The 20,110-nt window shown below is 41.3% G+C and overlaps 1 protein-coding gene across 1 annotated transcript; it reads right to left on the bottom strand.

The window, feature by feature from the left end:
• Nucleotides 1-1,202: 1,202 nt before the first annotated feature.
• On the bottom strand, nt 1,203-6,372 carry GPR33 (G protein-coupled receptor 33). The gene is made up of 2 exons (XM_050797299.1): nt 6,229-6,372; nt 1,203-2,316 (listed from the first exon to the last, which is right to left on the bottom strand). The coding sequence occupies exon 2, from the start codon at nt 2,308-2,310 to the stop codon at nt 1,294-1,296; it is 1,017 nt and encodes a 338-aa protein (XP_050653256.1). The 5' UTR covers nt 2,311-2,316; nt 6,229-6,372; the 3' UTR covers nt 1,203-1,293.
• Between the last annotated feature and the right edge of the window lie 13,738 nt (nt 6,373-20,110).

Here is a 20,110-nt window from a genome sequence, read left to right as displayed (position 1 = left end):
GCACGTGTATACATATGTAATAAACCTGCAGGTTGTGCACATGTACCCTTGAGCATAAAGTATAATTAAAAAAAAAGATGGTATATACGTACAATAAAATATAATTGAGCTGTAAAAAGGGAATGAAGTTCTGATACCTGTAACAACACAGATGAACGTTGAAAACATTTTGCTGAGTGAAGTAAGTCAGACACAAAAGGGTAAATACTGTATAATTTCACATATGTGAAATATCTAGAATAGGCCAATTCACAGAGACAGAAAATACTTTGGAGATTACTAGGGACTAGGGGGAGGAGGAATAGGGAGTTACTACTTAATGGGCACAGAATTTGTCCTTGGAATGATGAAAAATTTTGGAAATCAATGGTGGTGATGGTTGTACAATGTCGTGAATATAATTAACACCACTGAAATGTTCACTAAAAATGGTGAAAATGATAAATCTTATGTTACACATATTTTTCCACAATAAAAAGTGAGTCAAAATAATCACAGGCCCAGCACAGTGGCTCATGCCTATAATCCCAACAATTTGGGAGGTCGAGGCGAGTGGATCACTTGGCACCAGGAGTTTGGGACCAGACTGGCCAATATGGTGAAACCCTGTCTCTACTAAAAATACAAAAAATTAGCTGAGCATGGCTGGGCGCGCTGGCTCACGCCTGTAATCCCAGCACTTTGGGAGGCAGAGGCAGGCGGTCACGAAGTCAGGAGATCAAGACCATCCTGGCTAACACGGCGAAACCCTGTCTCTACTTAAAATACAAAAAATTAGCCAGGTGTGGTGGCAGGCGCCTGTAGTCCCAGTTACTTGGGAGGATGAGGCAGGAGAATGGCATGAATCTAGGAGGTGGAGCTTGCAGTGAGCTGAGATTGCGCCACTGTACTCCAGCCTGGGCGACAGAGCGGGACTCCATTTCAAAAAAAAAAAAAAAAAATTAGCTGGGCATGGTGGTGTACATCTGTAGTCCCAGCTACTTGGGAGGCTGAGGCACAAGAATCACTTGAACCTGGGAGGTGGAGTTTGCAGTGAACCTAGATTGCACCACTGAACTCCAGCCTGGACAACAGAGTGAGACTCTGCCTCAAAAAAAAAAAAGAAGTCATATTTGAAACATGATCTTGCAAATTGCTTGTTTTCTTGCAGCCCTTTTGTTACTCAGAGATCTAACGATAGTGCGGCCTAGTTATCTCTCTACTATAAGGACTATAGCATACAAAAGCAGAAGTTATATCTCTGTTGGTATAATTGAGCAAGTGCATGTTTGCTTAAGCATCTGGAAATTCAATTTAGGCTTCTGAGTTTAGGTTTTGGGTCCTTTCTGCAGAAGAATCCTCACTAAATGTTGACTCAAACAGAGCAAGAATGGACTTCTTGAAGACGTTTTTGAAGTTCTCCCCAGTAAATAAGTAGAGTGTGGGAGAAAAGATAGTATTGAAAGAAGTGGTTAGCACTGTAAGTATCAGAGTCAACTCTAAAAGTAGTGACTGGTTCTTAGTGAGAATTAAACCCTGGTGTATATGATAGGGCATCCAACACACAAAGAAAGAGACAATGGCAGTCATCATAACTTTGAAGGGCTTGCTGGATTTAAACAGGCCCCTCTCTTTAACCTTGCTGGCTACTCTTTCATAACAAAAGATGATGATGAAGAAAGGCAGAAGAAAGCCCAGGAAGAAGCGGCTGATGAAACAGGCTACATGAATCCACTGCCTTAATGCTTGCATCTCCTTGCTTTCCCAGTTAGTAGACACAGCATAGTTATTTCGGCAAGTCACCTTTCCTTCACGGTCATGATGTGTCTCTCTGAAAATCAAATACGGGATGCTGAGGGCAGCGGCTGAGATCCAGACTCCTAGGACAATGCCAGAAGCCCAGCGTGGGGTTCGGTGCTGCTGGGACCACACTGGGTGAAGAGTGAGAAGGTAACGATCAAGACTGATGGCCGAAAGGAAGAAAACAGAGGTGAACATCCCCAGAGACAAAGTGCCATTGAAGACCTTGCACAAGGCAGTTCCAAAGTTCCAGTGATTGTCCTGAAGTTGGGAGGTGGCCATAAATGGCAGAATCAATGTTGAAATAAAATATGAGAAAATGAGATGAAAATATAAGAGAGTATTGACAGTCTGTTTCATCTTGAATCTTAGCACCCATAGATAGAGGCCATTGGTGATGGTACCAATTATAGATGAAATGTACAAAGAAAGGGCAATAATCATTTTTGATGCAGGAGCTAGAAACTGAGTGCTGTTTCTTACTAAAGTAGAGGCATTGATCAGGTAATCAGTAGAATTGATCAGATCCATAATGACCTGTGGAGTGAGAAACAGTGCAAATAACAAGAAAAAAACAAAAGAAAAGGTTAAATGTAAAAATTTAAAGAGTAATTTTTTACATAGTGATAGGTCTAGTCCAAATGATAATATTTTAACCGCGGTAAGCAAAATATTTCTGCAAATCAAATATTTTCCCAAGGTCTATACTTTTATGTTTTAATGAAGAATTAACATCAGATGAATCTGAGCATCAAAAGTAGAAATATACAGATGAAATGAAATAAATGTGAAAAAGAAGTAAATATTGGGACATTTTGACAATTGTTAAATAATTAGGTAGTTAAAAATCTATTTTTTTTTTTTTCTGAGATAGGATCTCACTCTGTCACCCAGGCTGGAGTGCAGTGGAGTGATCACAGCTCCCTCAGCCTCGACCTCCTGGGCTCAAGGAATCCTCCTGCCTCAGCCTCCTGAGGAGTTGGGACTACAGGTGCACAATAGCAGGCTGGCTAATTTTTTTTTTTTTTTTTTGTAGAGACGGGGGTCTCACTATGTTGCCCAGCCTGGTCTTGAACTTCTGGACTCAAGCGATTCTCCTACTTGGCCTCCCAAAATGTTGAGATGACAGGTGTGAGGCACTGCACGTGGTCAAAAATCTTCTACTTGGACATTAAGCAGAAGTCTGACCCTTTTTGATGGGCAAAACTTCTTGAATAAGACAGTGTAGAATAAGTCTTATTTGACTTGGTGAGGGCAAAAGTTGCTAATGAAATGAACTTGAATAACAAAAATAATAGCAATGTGGCAAATTAGTACTCATGGGTTTTATAATTAGATTTCTCTCATGAGCTAATTATATATAGTAAATACTATTATCTAGTATTCTAATACTCAGCACATAATGGTGAGAACTAATATTCATATGGGAGTTGTAAGCCACCACAAGATTGTGAAGTATCTTCAGAAACATCAACAAAAGAGGGAAGTGTATTGTAAGATGTAGTAATTTTTTTTTGTTTTTTTGATACAGAGTCTTGCTCTGTCACCCAGGCTGGAGTGCAGTAGCGTGATCTTGGCTTACTGCAACCTCTGCCTCCTGGGTTCAATCTATTCTTCTGCCTCAGCCTCCTGAGTTGCTGGGATTACAGACACTCGCCACCATGCCCAGCGAAGTTTTGTATTTTTGGTAGAGACAGTGTTCCACCACGTTGGCCAGGCTGGTCTCAAACTCCTGACTTCAGGTAATCCATCCACTTCGGCCTCCTAAAATGCTGGGATTACAGGTGTGAGCCACCGTGCCTGGCCAGATGTAGTAATATTAATAGTTCATTCTTGAGGAGGGGACAAAAAGGAGAAAAGTCACCAAACTCATGTTTATCCAATATTTGTGGTATGCCAGGAGCTTTCTATAAAAATCACTTCTGGCTGGGCACGGTGGCTCACGCCTCTCATCCCAGCACTTTGAGAGGCCAAGGCAGGCAGATCACGAGGTCAGCAGATTGAGACCATCCTGGCCAACATGGTGAAACCCCATCTCTACTAAAAATACAAAAATTAGTTGGGCGTGGTGGCGTGCGCTTGTAGTCCCAGCTACTCGGGAGGCTGAGGCAGGACGATCACTTGAACCCGGGAGGCGGAGGGTGCAGTGAGCCGAGATCATGCCACTGCATTCCAGCCTGGGCGATAGAGTGAGACTCCATCTCAAAAAAAAATAAAAATAAAAATAAAAAAATAAATAAAATCATTTCTGTTTTTCCTCGTAAAGCCTGTGAAGCAAATCTTTAAACAGAGGGGAAAGTGAGGCTTCGTTGGGTTACATGTCTTATCCACCAGTATTTTCCACCATGCCTCCATTGTACCAGGTGGGAAACTCTACTACTGTTTTATATTACTTCTTTGAAACTTGGTAATTCATATGTAGTGTTTTTAACAATGCTCCATGAATCAGTGTTTGATTATCTAAAATATACAATTCCTTGGATAATGGATCCCATGGTATCAAAAATATAAACCTGAGAATATTTTGGAAAATAGCTATTATAACAGAGTCATATCAGCAAATTGGTTTTAGATAAATTGGATAAAGCAATGGAAATTACTAATGATGCTTTTTTCCCCACTAAACAAAAACATTCTAAGAATATATACAGATAAGTAAGATAATTGCTATTTATTTTATTTTTATTTATTTTTTAGAGACAGGCTGGAGTGCAGTGGCACAATCCTAGCTCACTGCAGCCTGGAACTCCTGGGCTTCATCAATCTTCCTGCCTCAGACTCCAGATAGCTGGGATCACAGGTGTGCAGCACCACATTTGGCTAATTTTAAAATTCTTTGTAGAGAAAAGGGTCTTGCTGTGATGCCCAGGTTGGTGTCGAACTCCTGGCCTAAAGTGATCCTCCCACCTCAGCCTCCCAAAGTGCTAGGATTAAAGGCATGAGCTGCTGTGCCCAGCCATAATTGCTTTGTAAAATCACAACTTCCTAAGTTAATTCTGCCTTCTAAGGGAATTGCAAAATTTTTCTCTAAAGTAGAAAAATGATTTTTCAGGAAAATACCTTAGTAGTCTTCTTTGGGAATAAAAAGTAGAGTCTGAAGGGTACGAAATGGACAGGCAACAGCAAATCAAAGAATGAGAACTTGAGAGAGAAGCTTTGTGAAGGCCCTGGGACCTTAAGAAGAGGGTGGAAGGCAAGGATGACTTTAAGACACGCAGCACAGAAAAAAACTCAACAGGAGTTTAGGAGTCCTAAAGAGGAGAAAGGGTCAATGAAGTATTCTGAGAAGCAGAAATGACACAGGGGATTTAAAAATAGGAACGTCTAATAATTGCAATCTATTTGCTATGCTTTGATATGGTATAGTGTCCCTTTTCCCCATCAACCCTCAGCTGTCTTGTGCTGGTGGTGGTTCTGGGGAATCAAAGTCTCTGCGGTGTTTTTATCCATGGAGTTTGTGTGTAGAGGTGTGCCTGTGATCAGTGTATGTGTATCTCAGTGTATTTGTGTGGTCTCTGTGTATGTATGTGTCTGTGGTCTTTGTATGTTTTTCTGTGGAATGTGTGTATGTGTGTCTGTGTTGTGTGTGTGTAGTCTCTTTATGTGTGTGCATATGAGAAACTAGATACCTGAATTATAGGAAAGATTTTTCTTTTAATTGTGCATCTGAGCTCTAGAAGGACATCTGAAAGTAATGTAGAACATGGGCAAAATCATAGTACAACTTTTCTGATCCATGTTGGTAGTGATTCTGAATATCATATAAAGTTTCCTAGGAATTCTGACTTATTGCACATAACCAGGAGATTTCTTCATCCTTAAACACCTTTAAAATGATTTTAAAGTACTTAAGAATAAATAAATGGGGGCAGATCTCAGACTCTGGCATCCCACAGACCTGAGTTTGTATCCTACCTCTACCACTTACCAGCTCTGCACGTTTAGACTTAACTTGTTGAGCCTTTTTCTCCTGCTAAGCCCCTCAGTTTCTTTTTTCTTTTTTTTTTTTTCAGACCGAGTCTCACTCTGTCTCTCAGGCTGAAGTGCAGTGGCGCAATCTCAGCTCACTGCAACCTCTGCCTCCTGGGTTCAAGCGATTCTCCTGCCTCAGCCTCCTCAGTAGCTGGGACTACAGGCACCTGCTACCATGCCTGGCTAATTTTTGTATTTTTAGTAGAGACGGGGTTTCACCATATTGGCCAGGCTGGTCTCAAACTCCCGACCTTGTAATCTGCCCACCTTGGCCTCCTAAAGTGCTGGGATTACAGGCGTGAGCCACCGCACCCAGCTACAAGTGGCTTTCAGGAAGACCCCACCTCCACTTGGGAACACTGAGCTGCAGGCGCAGGGGAAGGCCACAGGAGCCTCGGGAAACTGATGTGCAATAAGCCTAGAGGGTCAATTCAGATGATAGCTCTAGGAGAAACCTGCTAGTCCAGAGAATCTTACCTCGGAGCTGTATCTTTATGCCAGATTTGTCTTGAGCAGGCCAAAGTGACTCTACACCATCAATCTTCTCACTAGGAACAGAGTGAACAAAATCAATGCCACTTTGCCTTCATTTCATACGTCTTTCTTCTGGCTGATGCTACTCCCCAAGCTTGAACTTACTATTATTTAAATACTCAGTGAGATCTTTTCCTCTTTTTGGTTCCTTTTTTCTGTGGAATTTACTGCTATAGAGATATAGTTCGAGAAATGAGTACTTCTTCAAATCATTTCTCCATTTTGAGGGACATTAAAAAATATCTGTAAGTGACCAAGTGCAGTGGCTCACACCTGTAGTCCCAGTGCTTTGGGAGGCCGAGGCAGGAGGATCACTTGAAGCCAGAAGTTAGAGACCAAAATAAAAAAAAAAAATAGCCAGGCCTGGTGGTGCACACCTGTAGCACTAGCTACTTGGGAGGAGAGGCTGAGGCAGGAGGATCACTTGAGCCCAGGAGTTCGAGGCTGCAGTGTTCTATGATCATGGTGGTGAATAGCCACCATACTCCAGCCTGGGCAACAGAGTGAGACAATGCCTCTCAAAAGAGACAGAAAGAGAGACAGAGAGACAGAGAGACAGAGAGCGAGAGCGAGAGCGAGAGAGAGAGAGAGAGAGAGAGAGAGAAAGAGAGAGAGAGAGAATTTCATAGGCTGAGTCATTTCATTTAAAAGGCTAATAAGCTTGTTTCAGGTGTTAATTCCCTTCTCGTATTGGGACATCCCCCCAGGCACCCACTCTGCCTCAACTCTAGGGTGTTTGTTAGGATATGGATGGATGGTGTTGGGTACATAAGGAGGTGGTAAATATCAAGCAGGGACCAAAATAAACTCTGGAAATGAGCTACCTAATCTTGCTGAAGAGAATATAGTTAGAAGCAAAAACTTAAACAGTGAGTTTCACATTAAAATGGAATTTATGAGGACAGGCCAGAGATTTGTATTGTTCAGTTTGGGATGGTGAAGACTGACAGGCAGAACAATCTGCATCTGTATGATGGTTGTAGAATGGTTGGAAAAAACCAGAATTAGTTACTACATCCTAGAAGATGATCTCATTATAAGGAATCTTCCAACACAGGTAATGGATTTATGAACCATTGCTGACTGAGTTCTACATTTTCTATGCTCCTCTCTCTAATCCATCTCTGAATTTTTTTTGGATGCCCCTCTGTGCTGACCTCAGTGTCCTGATTTTTTTCTTGCTTGCTTTCCTCTTCATCTCTTCATTACCAATGGAGAAAATACATCAAAACCATTGTGCAGCGTTGGTTGTCAAGAGTTTAGGAATCAAAACCATTACCCAGTCTTTGTTAGACTGAGAATTTTATAGCTTTCACTGCTAGATTGTAGCCTTATTAAAAATAGGCTTAAATTTCAGTTCTTAATTCATTTGTGGCTGTGACCTTCAACCTAAGAACTGATCTTTGCAGGTTAAGGATAAGTTTTCAAACCTGCTACTATGTTTTAAAAGGGATTTTAAAAGGAATTGTGACAGGCTTTCATACCCTTGGGGTTAATTCACAGATTTGGAAGCAATCTGAGACATTATTTGGTTCAAACCCACTAATTCTGAAGTTTAGCAAACTGAGACTCAGAGAGGTTAAATGAATTACAAAAGGTTTTCACCAAGAAAAGCTAAGGGCTCCTTCTTATGCTATCTTCTCAATTAAAAAAAGGAATTTGGACCAGGTTTTTCCTCTTCTCCCCTCACTCTATGTTTCTCATTTCTGTAATTTCTAAAATTCATAAATAACAAATATATTAGGGATTAGTGCTTAACTTTTCTCCTCAAATATGTACTAGGGCTAGTACCACCATTAGATAGCCTAAAATTTGATTATTGTATAACTCTCTTCAGAAATACTCTTAATAGTGAGTATTTTCCTCCCATAGGTGATTAAACCAATGATATTAACAATGTTAGGAAATACACAGAGTGTATTTGAGGAAGTAATTCTCTACTGTGGCTTTAGTAATGTGGCTTCTTTCAGTTTACTTTTCATGTTTCGAATCAAGTCAGGTGATTTCAAAAAAGACTTACGGAAATGGAAACAGTTTTATGTTGTTTTGATATAACCACCATTTGAAAGATATAGAAATGCAGAAGCAGATGGTACTGCTGAATCAAATGTGTGAAAGGCTAGTAACTCATAGATGCATATAATTTTTAGAGTTGGAAGAGACCAAGGAGTTAATTTCATCTAACTCCCATTCTGTAAGTATTTCAGATGACTGCAGTTGTATAAGCTATTTCTTTATGAATATGATTTGTCTGCTTATAGATATTGTGCCTGTGTGACTGTCTTTAGTATACCTGAGTGTTTATGCTTGCAAAAATATGTATGTTACTATTGCCTATTTTGTGTAAAGTGGCCCATAAAGTGTTCTGTTGTTTTTGTTTGTTTGTTTTGTTGTTGTTGTTTTTAAGAGACAATGTCTCTCTCTATCATCCAGGCTAGAGTGTGGTGGAGTGATCATGATTGACTGCAGTCTTGACCTCCCAAGCTTAAGTGATCCTCCCACTTCAGCCTCCCCAAGTCACTGGGACTACAGGCATATGCCACTGCGCTGGGCTATTTTTTAATTTTTTGTAGAGACGAGGTTTCACTATCTTGCCCAGGCTGATATTGAACTCCTGGGCTCAAGTGATCCTCCCGCCTTGGCCTCCCAAAGTGCTGGGATTACAGGCATGAGCCACTTCACCTGGCCAATATGTTTCTCAAATAAATCTTTTAAAAATGTAAATACCTTTAAAGAACTTAAAAAATTTTTTTTTAGAATTTTTTTTCAGAATTTTGATCTTTTGGGATTTCAACACTTGGGATTGTGGCCCAAACCCCTATAGGTAAGGGTTTAGCACAGTACCTGGCACATGGTATGTATTAAATATATGATAGCTAATGCCAGGTGTGGTGTCAGAGCCTTGCCACGGAGAGTGATTGGCTTGAGGGTGGTAAAAAGAATTTACCAACAAAAGTATAGGTTTGAAAAGGAAAGTTGTGTTAGATGGAAAGAACACTGTAGCAGAGTTGCAATGGGCGGGCGCTTCAGCAAGAGAGGACTGAGGGTGCTGCAGTGGATTTTCCTTAGGGGTAATTATGGACCTTCAAGCAGGAGCTTAAGGGTAATTTGGACCATATTAGTCACACAGGTCATGATAAATGATTACATTTGTAGACATTTTGGTGCCGTGACATCAGTAAGAATTGTACAATGAGTTTTGACATACATACAGTCTGAAGATCTATAGAAATTCTAGTTACTTAAAAGTTTTTGGGAAAGAAGCCTGGTACCAGATGCCAGCTTTAGATAGGAAGGACATCTAATTACTTCTGAATTTCTCAGATAAGGAGTTTTGCCTCCAGATGGTCTGCTTGCTGACCACCAGGAGATCTTTGCTCTCCTCAGCTAACATTAGTATTATGTAAGTTGTAGTAGAGGACACCAGCAAGTCCAGTGGGCTGGAGCAAATCTCTGAGCAATGCAATTCAAGAAACATTCACTGAGTATCTATTGTATGTAAGACAGTATTTGAGACTGGGGAAAATAAAGTAAGTAATTCAAAATAATTGCCCTGAATGTTTGTAGTTATTAAAGATGATACCTGAACTCAATAGCTTAGGGATGTTGGGGAGGGCATATTCTGGGTCTTGGAAACAGTATGCTTAAAGGCAAAGCTGAAGAGAGCAATGCTTCATTTGTCTGGCCTGATTCTGTACTTTTCAAGGTCATTTCTCACTACCCTCCATATTCCAGCATAGCGAGAGTGACAATGCAGGTATCACTCCAGTGCTTTCTAGCCTGGCTGAAGTCACACTCACCTGGAAATCTTTAAAAACATACAAGGTGTTCCTGAGATTTCATTCATGCAATCTTTACCAAGTATTTATTGTATTTGAAGCACTATTCTTGCCACTGGGGAGAGACAGCAATAAGAGCTGTGTTCTTACGGAGCTTACATGCTAGCGGGGAGAAGTGAGCATTAAACCAGTAAACAGAGCCAGATGCGGTGTCTCATGCCTGTAATCCCAGCACTTTGGGAGGCTGAGGAGGGTGGATCGCCTGAGGTCAGGAGTTTGAGATCAGCCTGGCCAACATAGTGAAACCCTGTCTCTACTGAAATTACAAAAAAAAATTAACTGGATGTGATGGTGGGTGCCTGTAATCCCAGCTACTCAGGAGGCTGAGGCAGGAGAATCGTTTGAATTTGGGAGGCAGAGGTTGCAGTGAGCCAAGAGCACACATTTGCACTCCAGCCTGGGCAACAAGAACAAAATTCCATCTCAAAAACAAAACAAAACAAAACAAAAAACAAAAACAGTAAATAAACACATAAAGAAGAGAAACATCAGCTAGCACTACAGTGCTATGCAGAATATTAAAACATAGAAATGTGAGATCATCATGGCAGATGGGAGGCAGGACTAGATTGCAGCTCTAACTCGGATGGACAGAGCAGTGTGTGGAGGCTCACATCATGAATTTTAGCTCCAGAATGACTGCAAGAACAAAGCAGGAATCCCAAGAGAACCCACAGACCCTCTGAAAGAAGCAGACTGCTCCTGCAGGACCCAGGAGACACCCCAAATACTGTGAGTGCCCAAATTGCGGAAGTGGGAAAGGGAGACCTTCCTCTCCAGAACACACACCCCCACTGGGGAAAATGAACGTCTAGTTTGCGGGAAGTTTCACACTTTTAGGAGCTGAGACAATTTACAGAGCCAAGCAAATTATGCAGTAGAGGAGCAGGATAGGTCCTGGGAACTCACTGGGTCCCCAAGCAGGCCTTTCCTGCTGGTTCCACAGGAATCCTTTTGGGAGGGCAGCCAGAGGTGTCAGGGAGTGGGGTGGAGGGATGCCACAGAGAGAAGGATGTGTCCAGCTAAACTTTGTAACAATTTGAACAGGGCAAGAAGCCTCCTGGCCAGAACACTGCCGAGGGTGTGAATCCAGCATCCAGACTCCACAGGTTGGGGAGGAACCAAACTCTTTTCTTTTGCAGCTGGGAAGCAGGTAGCCTGGGGCAAGTTCTCAAGCCCTGCTTGCTCACTACCTGGAAACAGACTCGTGGCTGTTAGGGATGGCACACTGGGAATGAGAATGGCCCTTTGGATTGTGTGGGACCTGGGTGAGGCCTGTGACTCCCACTTCCCTGACAACCTGCATGACTCAGCAGAGGCAGCCATAATCCTTCTAGGTACACAACTCCATTGACCTAGGAACCTTGCCCCCATCTCCACAGCAGCTGCAGCAAGACCCGCCCAAGGAGAGTCTGAGCTCAGACACACCTAGTCCTGCCCCGACCTGATGGGCTTTTCCTACCCTCCCTCATAGCTGAAGACGAAGGGCATATTCTCTTGGGAGTTCTAGGATCCCCACTCACTGCTGATTCCTCTTAATATTACCACAGCTGATGCTCTCTGGAAAGAACCACCTTCCAGCAGGAGACCAACCAGCACAAAAATAGAACATTGAATGCAAATGGCCTAAATGCTCCACTTAAAAGATACAGAACTACAGAATGGATAAGAAAGAACTCACCAACCAACTATCTACTGCTTTCAGGATACTCACCTAACACATAAGGACTCACATAAACTTAAGTAAAGGGGTGGAAAAAGGCATTTCATGCAAATGGACACCAAAAGCAAGCAGGGCTAGCTATTCTTATATCAGAAAAAACAAACTTTAAAGCAACACCAGTTAAAAGAGACAAAGAAGGACATTATATAATGGTAAAAGGCCTTGTCCAACAGGAAAATGCCACAATCATAAACATATATGCACCTAACAATGGAGCTCCCAAATTTATAAAACAATTACTAATAGACCTAAGAAATGAGATAGGCAGCAATACAATAATAGTGGGGGACTTCAATACTCCACTAACAGCACTAGACAGGTCATCAAGACAGAAAGTTGACAAGGAAACAACGTTTTTAAACTATACCTTGGAACAAATGGACTTAACAGCTATGTATCAACAACCGCAGAATACACATTCCATTCAACAGCCCATGGAACTTTATCCAATATAGGCCATATGATAGGCCACAAAACAAGCCTCAATAAATTTAAGAAAATTGAAATTATATCAAGCACTCTCTCAGACCACAGTGGAATATAACTGAAAATCAACTCCAGAAAGAACCTTCAAAACCCTGCAAATAAATGGAAATTAAATAACTGGTTCCTCAATGAGCATTGGGTCAAAAACGAAATCAAAATGGAAATTAAAAAATTATTTGGGCTGGCCACGGGTGGCTCAAGCCTATAATCCCAGCACTTTGGGAGGCTGAGGTGGGCAGATCACGAGGTCAGGAGATTGAGACATCCTGGCTAACAGAGTGAAACCCCATCTCTACTAAGAATAAAAAAAAAAAAAAAATTAGCCGGGCATGGTGGCTACCTGTAGTCCCAGCTACTCAGGAGACTGAGGCAGGAGAATGGCGTGAACCCAGGAGGTAGAGCTTGCAGTGAGCTGAGATTGTGCCACTGCACTCCAGCCTGGGTGACAGAGCAAGACTCTGTCACCAAAAAAAAAATTATTTGAGAGGACAAATCAAGATGGCCAAATAGGAACAGCTCCCGTCTGCAGCTCCTAGCAAGATCAACATAGAAGGCAGGTGATTTCTGCATTTCCAACTGAGGTACCCAGTTTATCTCATTAGGACTGATTAGGCAGTGGGTGCAGTCCACAGAGGGCAAGCAGAAGTAGGGTGGGGCATTGCCTCACTTGAGAAGTGCAAGAGGTTGGGGACCTCCCTCTCCTAGCCAAGGGAAGCCATGAGGGACTGTGCTGTCTGACCCAGATACTATGCTTCTCCCACACTTTTTGCAACCCCCAGGCCAGGAGATTCCCTTGTATGCCTACATCATCAACCACAAAACTAGGCAGCTCTTTGGGCAGACACTGAGCTAGCTGCAGGAGGTTTTTTTTCATACCCCAGTGGCACCTGGAACTCCAGCAAGACAGAACTGTGCATTCTCTTGGAAAGGGGGCTGAAGCCAGGGAGCCAAGTGGTCTCCCTCAGCAGGTCCCACTCCCATAGAGCCCAGCAAGCTAAGAAACACTGGCGTGAAATGCTTGCTGCTAGCATAGCAGTCTGAAGTTAACTGGGGATGATGGAGTTTGGTGGGGGGAGGGACGTCCACCATTACTGAGGCTTGAGTAGGCAGTTTTCCCCTCACAGTGTTCAGGAAACTGCCAGAAGTTTGGACTGTGCAGAATTCACTGCAGCATGGCAAAGTGGCTGTGGCCAGACTGCTTCTCTAGATTCCTTCTCACTGGGCAGGGCATCTCTGAAAGAAAGGCAGCAGCCTCAGTCAGGGGCTTAATAATCAAACTCCTATCTCCCTGGGACAGAGCACCTGCGGGAAGGGGTGGCTGTGGGCGCAGCTTCAGCAGACTTAAATGTTCCTGTCTGCCAGCTCTGAAGAGAGCAGTGGATCTCCCAGCATAGTGCTCAAACTCTGCTAAGGGACAGACTGCCTCCTCAAGTGGCTCTCTGACTCCTGTGCCTCCTGACTGGGAAATACCTCCCAGCAGGAGTTGACAAACATCTCATACAGGAGCACTCCAGCTGGCATTAGGCAGGTGCCCCGCTGGGAAGAAGCTTCCAGAGGAAGGAGCAGGCAGCAATCTTTGCTGTTCTGCAGCCTCTGCTGGTGATACCCAGGCAAACAGGGTCTGGAGTGGACCTCCAGCAAACTCCAGCAGACCTGTAGAAGAGGGGCCTGACTGTTAGAAGGAAAACTAACAAACCGAAAGCAATAACATCAACATCAACAAAAAGGACACCCACACAAAAACACCATCCAGAGACCATCAGCATCAAAGATTAAAGGTAGATGAATCCACAAATATGAGGAAAACCCAGCACAAAAATGCTGAAAATTCCATAAACCAGAATGCCTCTTCTCCAAATGATAGCAACTCCTCTCCAGCAAGGGTACAAAATGGGATGGAGAATGAGTTTGACAAATTGGCAGAAGTACGCTTCAGAAGGTGGGTAATAGCAAACTCCTCTGAGCTAAAGGAGCATATTCTAATCCAATGCAAGGAATTTAAGAGCCTTGATAAGATTACAGGAACTGCTAACTAGAATAGCCAGTTTAGAGAAGAACATAAATGAACTGATGGAACGGAAAAACACAGCACGAGAAATTTGTAAAGCATACACAAGTATCAATAGCCAAATTGATCAAGTGGAAGAAAGGATATCAGAGATTGAAGATCACCTTAATGAAATAAAGCATGAAGACAAGATTAGAGAAAAAAGAACAAAAAGGGATGAACAAAGCCTCCAGGAAATATGGGACTATGTGAAAAGACCAAACCTATGATTGATTGGTATACCTGAAAGTGACAGGGAGAATGAAACCAAGTTGGAAAACACTCTTCAGGATATTATCCAGGAGAACATCCCCAACCTAGCAAGACTGGCCACATTCAGAATCAGGAAATGCAGAGAACACCACTAACATATTCCTCAAGAAAAGCAACCCCAAGACACATAATCTTCAGATTCTCCAAGGTTGAAACGAAGGAAAAAAATGCTAAGAGCAGCCAGAGAGAAAGGTCAGGTCACCTACAAAGGGAAGCCCATCAGACTAACAGCAGATCTCACTGCAGAAACCCTACAAGCCAGAAGAGAGTGGGAGCCAATATTCAACATTCTTAAAGAAAAGAATTTTTCCATGAGCATGGTATGTTCTTCCATTTGTTTGTGTCCTCTTTTATTTCACTGAGCAGTGGTTTGTAGTTCTCCTTGAAGAGGTCCTTTACATCCCTTGTAAGTTGGATTCCTAGGTATTTTATTCTCTTTGAAGCAATTGTGAATGGAAGTTCATTCATGATTTGGCTCTCTGTTTGTCTGTTACTGGTGTATAAGAATGCTTGTGATTTTTGTACATTAATTTTGTATCCTGAGACTTTGCTGAAGTTGCTTATCAGCTTAAGGAGATTTTGGGCTGAGACAATGGGGTTTTCTAAATATACAATCATGTCATCTGCAAACAGGGACAATTTGACTTCTTCTTTTCCTAACTGAATACCCTTGATTTCTTTCTCTTGCCTAATTGCCCTAGCCAGAACTTCCAACACTATGTTGAATAGGAGTGGTGAGAGAGGGCATCCCCGTCTTGTGCCAGTTTTCAAAGGGAATTTTTCCAGTTTTTGCCCATTCAGTATGATATTGGCTGTGGGTTTGTCATAAATAGCTCTTATGATTTTGAGGTACGTTCCATCAATACCGAATTTATTGAGCGTTTTTAGCATGAAGGGCTGTTGAATTTTGTCAAAAGCCTTTTCTGCATCTATTGAGATAATCATGTGGTTCTTGTCTTTGGTTCTGTTTATATGCTGGATTATGTTTATTGATTTGCGAATGTTGAACCAGCCTTGCATCCTAGGGATGAAGCCCACTTGATCATGGTGGATAAGCTTTTTGATGTGTTGCTGAATCCGGTTTGCCAGTATTTTATTGAGGATTTTTGCATCGATGTTCATCAGGGATATTGGTCTAAAATTCTCTTTTTTTGTTGTGTCTCTGCCAGGCTTTGGTATCAGGATGATGTTGGCCTCATAAAATGAGTTAGGGAGGATTCCCTCTTTTTCTATTGATTGGAATAGTTTCAGAAGGAATGGTACCCAACTCCTCCTTGTACCTCTGGTAGAATTCAGCTGTGAATCCATCTGGTCCTGGACTTTTTTTGGTTGGTAGGCTATTAATTATTGCCTCAATTTCAGAGCCTGCTATTGGTCTATTCAGGGATTCAACTTCTTCCTGGTTTAGTCTTGGAAGAGTGTAAGTGTCCAGGAAATTATCCATTTCTTCTAGATTTTCCAGTTTATTTGCGTAGAGGTGTTTATAGTATTCTCTGATGGTAGTTTGTATTTCTGTGGGGTCGGTGGTGATATCCCCTTTATCATTTTTAATTGCGTCGATTTGATTCTTCTCTCTTTTCTTCTTTATTAGTCTTGCTAGATGCTCATGGATAGGAAGAATCAATATCGTGAAAATGGCCATACTGCCCAAGGTAATTTATAGATTCAATGCCATCCCCATCAAGCTACCAATGAGTTTCTTCACAGAATTGGAAAAAACTGCTTTAAAGTTCATATGGAACCAAAAAAGAGCCCGCATCTCCAAGACAATCCTAAGTCAAAAGAACAAAGCTGGAGGCATCACGCTACCTGACTTCAAACTATACTACAAGGCTACAGTAACCAAAACAGCATGGTACTGGTACCAAAACAGAGATATAGACCAATGGAACAGAACAGAGTCCTCAGAAATAATACCACACATCTACAGCCATCTGATCTTTGACAAACCTGACAAAAACAAGAAATGGGGAAAGGATTCCCTATTTAATAAATGGTGCTGGGAAAATTGGCTAGCCATAAGTAGAAAGCTGAAACTGTATCCTTTCCTTACTCCTTATACGAAAATTAATTCAAGATGGATTAGAGACTTAAATGTTAGACCTAATACCATAAAAATCCTAGAGGAAAACCTAGGTAGTACCATTCAGGACATAGGCATGGGCAAAGACTTCATGTCTAAAACACCAAAAGCAACGGCAACAAAAGCCAAAATTGACAAATGGGATCTCATTAAAGTAAAGAGCTTCTGCACAGCAAAAAAAAACTACCATCAGAGTGAACAGGCAACCTACAGAATGGGAGAAAATTTTTGCAATCTACTCATCTGACAAAGGGCTAATATCCAGAACCTACAAAGAACTCAAACAAATTTACAAGAAAAAAACAACCCCATCAAAAAGTGGGCAAAGGATATGAATAGACATTTCTCAAAAGAAGACATTCATACAGCCAACAGACACATGAAAAAATGCTCATCATCACTGGCCATCAGAGAAATGCAAATAAAAACCACAATGAGATACCATCTCACACCAGTTAGAATGGCGATCATTAAAAAGTCAGGAAACAACAGGTGCTGGAGAGGATGTGGAGAAATAGGAACACTTTTACACTGTTGGTGGGATTGTAAATAGTTCAACCATTATGGAAAACAGTATGGCGATTCCTCAAGGATCTAGAACTAGATGTACCATATGACCCAGCCATCCCATTACTGGGTATATACCCAAAGGATTATAAATTATGCTGCTATAAAGACACATGCACACGTATGTTTATTGCGGCACTATTCACAATAGCAAAGACTTGGAATCAACCCAAATGTCCATCAGTGACAGATTGGATTAAGAAAATGTGGCACATATACACCATGGAATACTATGCAGCCATAAAAAAGGATGAGTTTGCTAAATTCTTAGCAAACTATCACAAGAACAGAAAACCAAACACCGCATGTTCTCACTCATAGGTGGGAACTGAACAATGAGATCACTTGGACTCAGGAAGGGGAACATCACACACCGGGGCCTATCATGGGGAGGGCGTAGGGGGGAGGGATTGCATTGGGAGTTATACCTGATGTAAATGATGAGTTGATGGGTGCTGACGAGTTGATGGGTGCAGCACACCAACATGGCACAAGTATACATATGTAACAAACCTGCACGTTATGCACATGTACCCTAGAACTTAAAGTATAATAATAATAAATAAATGAAAAAAAAAAAAAAAAGAAAAGAATTTTTAACCCAGAATTTCATATCCAGCCAAACTAAGATTTATAAGCAAAGGAGAAATAAAACCCTTTACAGATAAGCAAATGCTGAGGGATTTTGTCATCACCAGGCCTGCCTTACAAGAGCTCCTGAAGGAAGCACTAAGTATGGAAAGGAAAAACCAGTCCCAGCCACTGCAAAAACACCAAAACATAAAGACCAATGACACTATGAAGAAACTGCATCAACTATTGTGCAAAATAACTAGCTAGCATCATGATGAAAGGATCAAATTCACATATAACAATATTAACCTTAAATGTAAACGGGCAAAATGCCCCAATTAAAAGACACAGACTGGCTAATTGGATAAAGAGTCAAGATCCAGCAGTCTGCTGTATTCAGGAGACCCATCTCATGTACAAAGACACACATAGGCTCAAAATAAAGGGATGGAGGAATATTTACCAAGCAAGTGGAAAGAAAAAAAAAAAAAAGCAGGCATTGCAATCCTAGTCTCTGATAAAATAGACTTTAAACCAAAAAAGATAAAAAAAGGACAAAGAAGGGCATTACATAATGATAAAAGGATCAATGCAACAAGAAGAGCTAACTATCCTAAATATATATGCACCCAATACAGGAGCACCCAGATTCATAAAGCAAGTTCTTAGAGACCTACAAAGAGACTTGGACTCCCACACAAGAATAATGGGAGACTTTAACACCCCACTGTCAGTATTAGACAGATTAACGAGGCAGAAAATTAACAAGAATATACAGGACGTGAACGCAGCTCTGGAGCAAGTGGACCTAACAGATGTCTACAGAACCCTCCACCCCAAATCAACAGAATATACATTATTCTCAGTGCCACATAGCACTTATTCTAAAATTGACCACATAATTGGAAGTAAAACACTCCTCAGCAAATGCAAATGAATGGAAATCATAACAGTCTCTCAGACCATGGTGCAATCAAATTAGAACTCAGGATTAAGAAACTCACTCAAAACCCCACAACTACATGGCAACTGAACAACCTGCTCCTGAATGACTACTGGGTAAATAACAAAATTAAGGCAGAAATAAATAAATTATTTGAAACCAATGAGAACAAAGACACAATGTACCAGAATCTCTGGGACACAGCTACAGCAGTGTTAAGAGGAAAATTTATAGCACTAAGTGCCCACATCAGAAAGTGGGAAAGATCTAAAACTGACACCTTCATATCACAATTAAGAGAACTAGAGGAGCAAGAGCAAACAAATTCAAAAGTTAGCAAAGACAAGAAGTAACTAAAATCAGAGCAGAACTGAAGGAAACAGAGACACAAAAAACCCTTCAAAAAAATCAATGAATCAAGGAGCTGGTTTTTTGAAAAGATTAACAAAATAGATAGACTGCTAACCAGACTATTAAAGAAGAAAAGAGAGAAGAATCAAATAGACACAATAAAAAATGATAAAGGGTATATCACCACTGATCTCACAGAAATAAAAACTACCATCAGAGAATATTATAAACACCTCTATGCAAATAAACTAGAAAATCTAAAAGAAATGGATAAATTCCTGGACACACACACCTTCCCAAGAATAAACCAGGAAGAAGTCGAATCCCTGAATAGACCAATAACAAGTTCTGAAATTGAGGCAGTAATTAATAGCCTACCAACCAAAAAAAGCCCAGGACCAGACAGATTTACAGCCGAATTCTACCAGAGGTACAAAGAGGAGCTGGTACCATTCCTTCTGAAACTATTCCAAACAATAGAAAAAGAGGGACTCCTCCCTAACTCATTTTTATGAGGCCAGATACTAAAACCTGGCAGAGACATAACAAAAAAAGAAAATTTCGGGCCAATATTTCTGATGAACATTGATGCGAAAATCCTCAATAAAATACTGGCAAACCAAATCTAGCAGCACATCAAAAACTTATTCACTACAATCAAGTTGGCTTCATCCCTGGGATGCAGGGCTGGTTCAACATATGCAAATCAATAAACGTAATCAATTACATAAACAGAACCAATGGCAAAAACCACATGATTATTTCACTAGATGCAGAAAAGGCCATCAACAAAATTCAACACCCCCCCTTGCCAAAAACACTCAATAAACTAGGTATTGATGGAACATTTCTGAAAATAATAAGAGCTATTTATGACAAACCCATAGCCAATATCATACTGAAAGGGCAAAATCTGGAACCATTCCCTTTGAAAACCGGC

The sequence above is a fragment of the Macaca thibetana genome, chromosome 7 (genome assembly GCF_024542745.1).
Source record: "Macaca thibetana thibetana isolate TM-01 chromosome 7, ASM2454274v1, whole genome shotgun sequence".
Taxonomy (NCBI): domain Eukaryota; kingdom Metazoa; phylum Chordata; class Mammalia; order Primates; family Cercopithecidae; genus Macaca; species Macaca thibetana.
Note: the sequence above shows the minus strand (reverse complement) of the source record. Positions and strands in the feature narration are given on the sequence as shown.

Coding starts and splice junctions, on each gene's coding strand:
- GPR33 (XM_050797299.1), bottom strand. CDS start 2,310: ATGGATCTGATCAATTCTACTGATTACCTGATCAATGCCTCTACTTTA.